The 9,965-nt window shown below is 34.5% G+C and overlaps 2 protein-coding genes across 6 annotated transcripts; one reads left to right on the forward strand and one right to left on the reverse strand.

The window, feature by feature from the left end:
* LOC18792041 (potassium channel KAT3) lies at nt 299-6,312 on the forward strand. The gene is made up of 13 exons (XM_007221791.2): nt 299-777; nt 885-1,100; nt 2,194-2,355; nt 2,451-2,508; nt 2,759-3,076; nt 3,266-3,505; nt 3,588-3,686; nt 3,825-3,857; nt 4,762-4,947; nt 5,177-5,254; nt 5,449-5,518; nt 5,599-5,733; nt 6,116-6,312. The coding sequence occupies exons 1-13, from the start codon at nt 596-598 to the stop codon at nt 6,217-6,219; spliced, it is 1,881 nt and encodes a 626-aa protein (XP_007221853.1). The 5' UTR covers nt 299-595; the 3' UTR covers nt 6,220-6,312.
* LOC18788379 lies at nt 4,010-6,963 on the reverse strand. Of its 5 annotated transcripts, none has more exons than XM_007226882.2 (4): nt 6,789-6,963; nt 6,603-6,654; nt 6,341-6,494; nt 4,010-4,351 (listed from the first exon to the last, which is right to left on the reverse strand). In XM_007226882.2, the coding sequence occupies exons 1-3, from the start codon at nt 6,871-6,873 to the stop codon at nt 6,344-6,346; spliced, it is 288 nt and encodes a 95-aa protein (XP_007226944.1). In that variant the 5' UTR covers nt 6,874-6,963; the 3' UTR covers nt 4,010-4,351; nt 6,341-6,343. The 5 variants fall into 5 exon arrangements, with proteins under 5 accessions (XP_007226944.1, XP_020410066.1, XP_020410065.1 ...); XM_020554477.1 differs by having other exon boundaries at nt 6,337-6,494; XM_020554476.1 differs by having other exon boundaries at nt 6,332-6,494; nt 6,789-6,960.

A 9,965-nucleotide genomic window follows, 5' to 3' on the forward strand; every position in this document is an offset into this window, starting at 1 on the left:
GCATGACATCCGCGTTCATTCAGTCAAAGAATTAACAGATGATGACGTTCACGTATTATAATCTAGATGATGATGTTCACGTATTGTAATATAAGTGCATACAAACAAAGTCAGCCTCGCTAGTCTAACAAAAAATGAAAATCTTAGGCTAACACCTTCGAATATTCAATATGAAGAAACTTCTTTCTTCAATATCTCAATACTTTATCATAATTTTTACGAATTGACAAAATATTATTGATATGAAAAAGAAAAAGAAAAAATCCAATATGACGGTGCGAATTGACCAAATAAGGCAAGACATTAAGATGACACTAGTAGTTTATAGGATTTGCCTTAAGCAAAGGAATATGATACAATTAATTCCCTAAATCTGCCATCTTCACGCGAATTATGTTACAACAATGAATACTATAAGATGGTTTGATAGCTCTCTACCGCCTTACCCTTATTATATAATAATTAGCCCTAATACTTGCACAAAATAGTAGAACCTATACATGGCTATATTATTATTCTAATTCAACGAGATCGTAGACTTGCATAAACAAGGGGCAAAAAGAGCTCTCTCTCTCTCTCTCTCTCTCTCTCAACAATGACGTCGTGGACGGAAACAACCTCGCCGCTCCCTTTGCTGTTCCGAAGGCGGTCCAGTGGGGAAATCAGAAATTTGGCCTCAGTCTCAAGCAGCATCTTACCGGCTTTTGGAACTGTGGTCGATGAAGGGCACTTGCAGCTCAAGAAATTTGTTATTGCTCCCTACGACAGGAGATACCGGTAAAGTATCAAGATATATATTCACTGTCTGACAACACATCTTGAGACATATATTCACAAACTGGCAAAAGATCATTCGATGTGTATGTTTGAATGTGACGTCGCAGGTGGTGGCAGGCGTTCTTGGTGTTGCTGGTGATATACTCAGCATGGGCGTCGCCGTTTGAGCTAGCCTTCAAGAAAGTGGCAACGGGGTCTCTCATGCCCGTTGATTTGGTGGTGGATGCGTTCTTCGCCGTTGATATAGTCCTAACGTTCTTCGTGGCTTACTTGGACAAGTCAACTTACCTTTTGGTGCTTGATCACAAGAAAATTGCTTTGAGGTATGATGCATATATCTCTCCTGAATTTGCTCCCATTCGTCTCCAAATTGATTGCTAGAAAAACATATAAACGTGAAACGTTTAGGAGCGATTCATGGTCATAAAGGCAGTTTTTTTTTTTATAATCTCTTTTAAACTGTTCTTGGCGTTGTCCCATAGGCTTTTCAAAAAAAATATATGTTATAACAGGTGAGACATTTAAGGGTAAAACTCAATGACCAAAATTGCATTTTACTCAAACAGAAATTAAAGTTTAAGGAAAGAATCAACAAAAAAAATTGGATACCATTTATAACATGATATAGAAGAAGATTTGATTTTGGATTTAAGTGGAAACTAATATGCAAAGTTTTTAAAAAATTTGAGCTTAAATTCACTAATCCAAATTAATGAGAGATTTGGAAGGAAAATTATATTCTAAAAAAGTTGAAACAAATTAATGTAAATAATGGTTTCAAAACATATGAGATTAAGACAAGTTTATAGAACAAACATAAAATTGGTTTACTTAATATTAGAAAGTCGTGCCGTTTTTATGTTTGTGTTAATTAATGATTGCCATAGTAACAATTACCGTCCCCAACCTAATACGTTTTACTTTGAGCCCCGTTTTATGCTTTTACAAGAAAAGAAAGAAAAAAAATTGTCCCTCGGGTAGCCTAGCCCTATACCCCATTATAGACCATAGCCTTGCGGCCCGTGATAAGATTCGGTTAGCATCTGGGGACACTTGAGTCAACAAAATCCAAAGCACCATTTGGCCCAGCACTTTTTGTTATATATTTTTTATTTTTGTCCAAAATCGGGCTTAGCCGATTTTCTACCACATTTGAAATTTTTTAGATAAGACAGTCACATCGTTACGTGGTATTACTAATATATATTTTATTAAATTAATAAACGATATAGTTGATATTTGATGGACCTATAGTGATATAGTATTAATAAAATATATATATACATTATAATATTAATGAATTGATAACACTATGTGATCTTGATACTGAAAAAGATGTAACGAGGAATTAACAATTACCAAAGACAATTTGAAATGATGATGATGGTAATACAATCTCCTCTTTGTTGGGTACAGGTATGTGATAAGCATATATTTTGCAATGGATGTAGTCTCAACTCTACCAATTCAGCTCATATACAGAATGTTTACTGGCAATTCACACTATGCCCAGGTCTTTGGCTTCCTCAATTTGCTTCGTCTCTGGCGTCTTAGGCGCGTCAGTGAACTCTTCAAAAGGTACCTAACTAGCTACATAATGTATTAATCACACATAATTCACATTTGATTTTAGATCCTAATCAAGAATTAATCTCTTAATTAATTTCCTGCAGGCTAGAGAAGGACACACGCTTTAGTTACTTTTGGATAAGATACATCAAACTAATTTGTGTAAGTAGTTTCCCTTCACCATTCCCCCATCATTCCACTCACCAAATTTTACTACTTTGAGCTTTGTTTCGTTCACCACACATTTCGCTTTATTTGATACAATTTGATATCCAATATGTTAAGTTGATCACACATTTAGACCGGATTCTAAATAATCAACAGTCTTGATTAATAGTTTGACAACATAGCATGTTAGATCAATTGCAACAGGTTTCATACTTAACCTCTCTTTTCCCATGCATGAGCACAGGTTACACTATTTGCGGTGCACTCAGCAGGTTGCTTCTACTTTTGGATGGCCACCCATCACAAAACATTATCGAATACATGGATTGGAACGCAAGTCAATGACTTTGAGCACAAAAGCATCTGGTTGTGTTACACCTATTCCATCTACTGGGCCACTGTCACCCTCACCACCGTTGGATATGGCGACTTGCATGCAGTCAACTCTGGGGAGAAGATCTTCAGCATCTTCTATATGCTATTCAACATTGGCCTCTTTGCCTATTTGGTTGGAAACATGACCAATCTCGTCGTCCATAGCGCAGTCCGAACCTTATTCATGGTAAATTTTACTCATGCTGAACTGTTGATGTGTGTAAAACTCACCATGAAATCCACAACCATCAACTCTCCAAATTACCTATACGTAAATGATTAACGCTAGCATTTCACTTAGATAAATGAGATTCAATAGTCAAGACTAACTTGGGTGACTAATTGTATATTCTGTTGAATTATGGTTTATATATAGAGGGATGCAATCAATGAAATATTCAGATACGCAAGGAAGAACAGGCTCCCAGAAGGCTTGAAAGAGCAAATGCTGGCACACATGCAACTCAAGTTCAAGACAGCAGAGTTACAGCAAGAAGAAGTGCTAGAAGACCTTCCGAAAGCAATCAGATCCAGCATTTCCCAGCATCTCTTCCGCAGAACCGTCGAGAAAACGTACCTATTCAAAGGAGTCTCTGAGCACCTCACTGTTCAATTGGTATAACCATTTTCTTCCCTCTGAATCTTAACCCAGAATAGGATTTTGTTTTGCCAATTTACCAGAGACATTGTTATTGCAGGCGTCGGAGATGAAAGCAGAATATTTTCCACCCAAATTTGATATTATCTTACAAAACGAAATTCCAACAGATTTTTACATTTTAGTATTTGGAGCATTGGTATACTCTCTCTCTCTCTCTCTCTCTCTCTCTCTCTCTCTCTCTCTCTCTCTCTCTCTCTCTCTCTATATATATATATATATATATATACACACACAAGAAACGTAATTTAATTGCACATCATATTTGAAACTGCAGGACGTGCTGCAATACAAGAACGGCACAGAACAGGTATCTTTAAACACTTCATTATGATCTATTCAATACACTATTTCGGGGTCTATAACCTCTCCTGTATGGAAGATGCAATTTACCGGCTCTCAAGGTCCCCGATAACAAACGGTGGGGATGGTAAGTTGCCTCTGTCATACAGAAACTGGGTCTATGTTCCTACGTGGTATTTTAACTGTAATTTCTCAACATGAAGAAGTAATCTCCAGGTAAACACAAAAGACCGAAGAGTTTAAGAACTTATTGTAATGTAGCAAAACAAAATAAGGGCTATGTTATAACGCAGCGATAGAGTGGCTAGCTATGAACAAGGGGCACCTCTTGGCATTGTAGGATGTCAAAACCAAGAATCAAATTAAGAAAAAACCGATAGTCAGATGACTTAAGCATGTATTTTGAACTAAATTCACTTAAGTAGTATCTGAGACTGCTAACAGCTCCTAATGTGTCTCTCTATACACAAATTGAGTTATGTCTGTTAAGCTTCCAATAACCTGCAGAGGCAAATGAACAACGATTATCGAAATATCAACTTTAAACCATATTCAGGAAAGGAGATCGTTGTCATTTAAAAATGGTTCATATCAGACTTCCTCTACAATTTAAAGGATGCTATACATATGGAGTTGAAATACAGAATCACAGGTATGGTAAAGCAGAAACCATGAAATATCTATCTCTTCTCCCACCTTTAAAGGAAAAAAGAATGTCAATTGGGAGATTCCTAACATGTAAAACAAACTAGCTGGTGACGTATGAATCAACTCTCGGAAGATTTAAGGATTCTATCATAGAGACAAGCTACTACAACAATGTTGACAGTGAGAAGCAGATGGGCAGAATTAATTATCTGAACCCTTATCTTATATATATTTTCCTGATTAAACTAGCTTGTATTTTTCAGTTTTTGTCAAAACTAGGATCTGCAGACTTGGTAGGGGAGATTGGAGTATTTTTCAATACCCCCCAACCTTTTACAGTGAGAACAAAAAAGCTTTCTCAGGTTATCCGGATCAGCCATCATCATTTCAAGGAAATGGTACAGCCACAGAATGAAGACGGTATGATAATGATCAAAAACTTCATTCAGGTTCGTAACATTATTTATCTCATTTGTCCCCTCATAATTATCATAACATTGTTATTCAACCATTTAGAAATTTCTTAAACAATACCACCTTATAACTTGAGTATTATCAGCTAGCAAATTTAGCTTTGTACTGTAACCTGAATATCCATTGCTCTCATTTCCTTCTTTTAAGATATATAACTAACCCTAATGCATAGGCATTTGTTTACACTGACTCTTTTCTACTCAGCACTTGAAAGACTTAAAACAAGAGATGCTACAAGAAATCCCATTTCTAACAGAATCGCTGGATGAGCTGAATATAGAGGTACACATCTCCCTTTTTAACAGAATACCTAGACTGTAAATCTAAGTCTACTTATCTAGCTTTTCCTTAGCTTGCATTGTATTTCACAAGGTATTTGTTTATCGAAGAAAATATTATGAATTCTCACCAACGTAAAAGCCAGTAGTGAGTAGTTTCATTTCATGCTAATGATGATGACTACATTTTCATTGCAGCATATACAAGCAAATGAGAATACACAATATAATGAGCTGGTGAATTTCCATGGAGATACAAATATGGAAGGTAATAGCATTTGTGCCATGTTCACTTACTATTAAATTCAATCTTTGTATGTATTAATAGGTTTGCTATCATTTGTACAGAGACAAACGAAACTTCTACTCCAGGGGCAATCACCCTAAGAGTGATAATTCATGGACATCATCCAGATGAAGGTGACACGAATGGAAAACTGATTCATTTGCCTGAATCAATGGAAGACCTTCTGAGATTAGCAGGTAATACCAAATCCGATACCCCTACCTCTAAAAACCTCTTCTTTTACTAATGCTTCTTTTCTAAAACAATACCAAGATATTTATTGAAGACTAAGCTAACCAATTCCAAAATACTGTAAGATGGTCTTGGATGATACGTGGCTATTACAAATTTGAACGAATGAGAATCTAAAATCAGCCCCTAGAAGGCCAGAGAGTTCAATGATTTCACACATTGCCAAACAATATAGAATATATATATATATATATAAAAAAAATATCAGAATCATCTCAGAATTGAGTTATTGGGCTGCCATTCAAATTCATACATAAAAGAAGATAAATTCAAATTCATAAATTCACATCAATGACAGCATTTTGTTTTTTGTTTTTGTGAATGCAGAGAAAAAGTTGGGAAAAAGAGGAAGCACAGTTGTGATGGGGGACGGCTCACAGGTCGAAGAATTAGACGCATTAAGAGACAACGATCACTTGTTCATCTTTTGAACATGAACATGAAAATGATGTATGAATGATCACTAATCAGTTTCAGTCACCTTATCAATGAAATTATATAGCGTAACTCATGTCAAAGATGAAGATTGGAAGAAGAACTTACAGCACCTACATGCTATGCTCTGTTATTGAGCATCTCTAGAACGGCATAAGCAGCTTTCTCAACTTGTTCTTTGGCTTCCTCCAAGCCTCTCTTCTTCTCAAGACTCTGCTCTTTGCACTTCTCTATCTCTTCGGTTATTCCGGCAGAGTTCTCATCAATTTCGCTACCAAAAAAAAAAAAAACAGATCGCAATCAGAACTTCATAATATGCAGAGCGATCAAACAGCTCCTTGAAATTAAAATCAAAATTGAAAAGCCTTTGAAAACTAACCTCATCATCTTCAACATGTTCTCCATTGCGCCCTGGACTTCTTGTGAAATCTCTGCACGATTTGATTCAAATTTTTTACAAATCAAATAGATTTCATCGGCGCTCAAAAATCTCAAAACCTCAAACCAAACCGCGCTAAGAAATCGCAAATGACAATGAAATTGTGCGAGGGAGAAATGAACTGACCGTAGACGATAGATGACATCTGAGACTCGGTCTCCGGTTGAAGTTGGAGCTGAAGATCCGGCTGCGATGGTGAAGAAGACGCCATTGAGCAGTAGATGAGTGGATTTGTGTGTGTAATTTTAAGCTTTGCAAAGGATAAGGCGGCGTATCCAATTGAGATTTTAATAGATTGTAATTACATGATTTTAATGTAATGGATTTCCGCCGTATTTATAATTATATGATTTTATTTATAATTTTAATAAATTATAATTACATGATTTTATTTATGATTTTAATTCACTTATGGTTTTATTTATAATTTTAATAGATTGTAATTACATGATTTTGAAGGAATATACCCAATTTTTAGGATATAGATATCCAATTTTTAGGGTTAATACAAAGATGAAGGCACATTAACCATCAAAGGTTAGTCCAAGGAGACTACATCGACATCAACAATGTAACTCCCAACATAGCCACACATGGCAAGAATGAATACGTTAAAGAAACACAACACAACTGAGAAACCAACAATAGAAATACAAAAACATAAGCAAAAGCTAGAAGCTACATCCAAAACCACAAACACCTAATGCAAAACATATAGCACTAGAAATACAAAATAAAGAAACATACTGAAAACTCCTAGCCCAACCCCATGACTACTAGTTTTTGTCAAAGCTTAGACCAAAACTGTGGAGTGAAAAAAACACTTTGCACCTTATCAACATTTCTTCTAGATTGTGGGCAAGGCTTCTTCTTTATGTTTTTGTTTTTTCCTTGTCCCAAATGTTTGGGACATAGAATTAGAAAAAATATTTAACCATGTGCGCTGTTTGGCTTAATTGAAAAGTGGTTAGCCAACTATTTATATAGATGTGGATTTATAGCCTAAATCGGGCTAATTGCTAATTGATACACCAGGAAAATGGAGGGAACTAAAAACCTATTGAGTTTGAAATTGTGCTTATTCAAATAGTGGCAAAGCCACTCCTAGACCTGGAGTGGCCTTGGCCCCCTCATATTTTTATCACTTCTCTATTATATTATATATAATATATAGAATTTGTAATAAACAACTTAAAATTTAAGTTAAAATTTCCTTTCAAATAAATTAGACATGACCCCATTAAAAATATTTAGCTCTAAACATGTAAGTATTGAATACTTAAATGTTTTATATACTTGTATTTTCTACTTTGACCCCTCTATTTTTATATTTTTAGCTCTGCCTTTCATCCTTTAGTCTATTGACATTCCATGCGAATTTTGTTAAGATTTTTTTAAAATTTTTAACATCATATATGATACTTAAAGGATCAGTCGGGAGATTTTTTTTATTTTTTATTTATTATATTTTTTATTTTGAGGCTAAATAGGAAGCACATCAAAATTAGCATGCACTTCACTTCATTGCCTTCCTTAATTGAAGCAACTAGATATTGAATATTGGAATTAACTTTCCTTTAAAAAAAAAAAATTTAAAATTCACCGAACAATTGAATATAAAATTTCGGAGAGGGACGCAAATACCCCCAACAGGCCAACACTGTGTCCACGTGAACATATCTACGTGTAGCGTTTACCGAGGAGAAGAAAAAGGTAATTTAAAAACATATTATTATAATAAATATATTTTTGAAAAACCTCTCATATATTTGTTTATTCCTTACACTTGGAATTTTTTGGAACTTGTGGAGGTAGCTAGCGTGATATATAATCTCTTTTTTTTTTTTTGTTGGGTAAGTAGGAAACTTCGAGGATATAAGGCTTTGTAATTACATACAATTAGCCCTTATTAAAACACACGTATGCTTTTATTATTATTATTTATTTGTTGTTTAAGTAATTTAGTATTACGTCATTTACTATGTTTTGTTTGGAAAATAAAATAAGAAGAAGCAGCAGTAAAAGCACCACAGAAAAAAGTGAAACGTACATTCATTGCAGTCCTTTTATTCACGTGGGACCCGCATGATTTTACACAGATCCCCATCCAAGGTCCATCCATCCCATCCCAGGAGTCGGTGGACGGTTCAGATACGTTTTCCTGTTCGTATTTTTTTCTCTATACGTATAAATACAATTTCATCGTATATACTCATACGGCGTAGATTAAATATGGGCCTTGGGTTCGCATTGGGTTGTGGGCTTAAATCTAGCAAAGGTGTAGAATTATTCTTCCAACCTATTGTGATATATTTCCGAAATAAAACTCATAAACGAAAAAAAAAAGGTCTAAATAAAAAGTCATGAAAATCATCATAAAGTATAATGTCCACGAAAGTTTGGTACTAATAATTTATGCTTGACCAAAAACAAACATAAAATATTAAATTTATTGTCGTATAAAGTAACATGTTTTTTTTTTAAATAACAAATAAATAAATAAAGATTCAAAACTTTTGATTGAAGGAAAAGTCTATGCAATTCCTAATTAGCCTTATAAATTTTCACAACTATTTTAATATCTATCATCTCTCAATCCTCTTTTTCTTTTTTCTTTTTTTAACATTGGAGTAAACCGAATCATCAATTTATTATCATCGTTTCAATAGACGTAGAACAAGTGGAATATTTCCAATGCAGTCAGCCACATATCATAAAAAGCAATGCAATAAGTTGGAGAACAATTCCACATGATCTATATGTATTAGATAGTACATCATGCATGTGGTGTACCCGGAACATATAAAAATTTCCCCACTACCTCACCCTTCCTCGCTATTTAAGCTCCCAATCCTGTTTTTTTTTTTTTTTTTCGTGTTCGAAAATAAGTTTGATTGGGAAAATATTAGATAAGATAAAGACATTTTTACAATCAATGTATAGCATAGCATGAGTAGGGAGGGGAAAGGGCAAAGGTACTGGCTCCACCAAACACTCAAAGGTGCTTTGGTTTTATTTCATGGGGGTTGTGAATAATCCAATTTACAATAATTTTGCATTTTTTTGTGGTCCCATGTATTTATTGGCATGTTTCTCAAATCTCAGAAAGAAAAAAAGAGCTTAAACTCACTCATATGCACACACACAACATGAAAACTATTGGATTACACTATTGATACATAAAAACCTTAAAAAACATGTGAAAAATTAGTCATTGTCTAGGCACTGCTAAGCTTGGCTTCAATCCAAAACATTTATGTATGGATAAAAATTGTACCACATGTGGATTTGTAATTTGATGTT

This window comes from Prunus persica, chromosome G1, assembly GCF_000346465.2.
Source record: "Prunus persica cultivar Lovell chromosome G1, Prunus_persica_NCBIv2, whole genome shotgun sequence".
Taxonomy (NCBI): Eukaryota; Viridiplantae; Streptophyta; class Magnoliopsida; order Rosales; family Rosaceae; genus Prunus; species Prunus persica.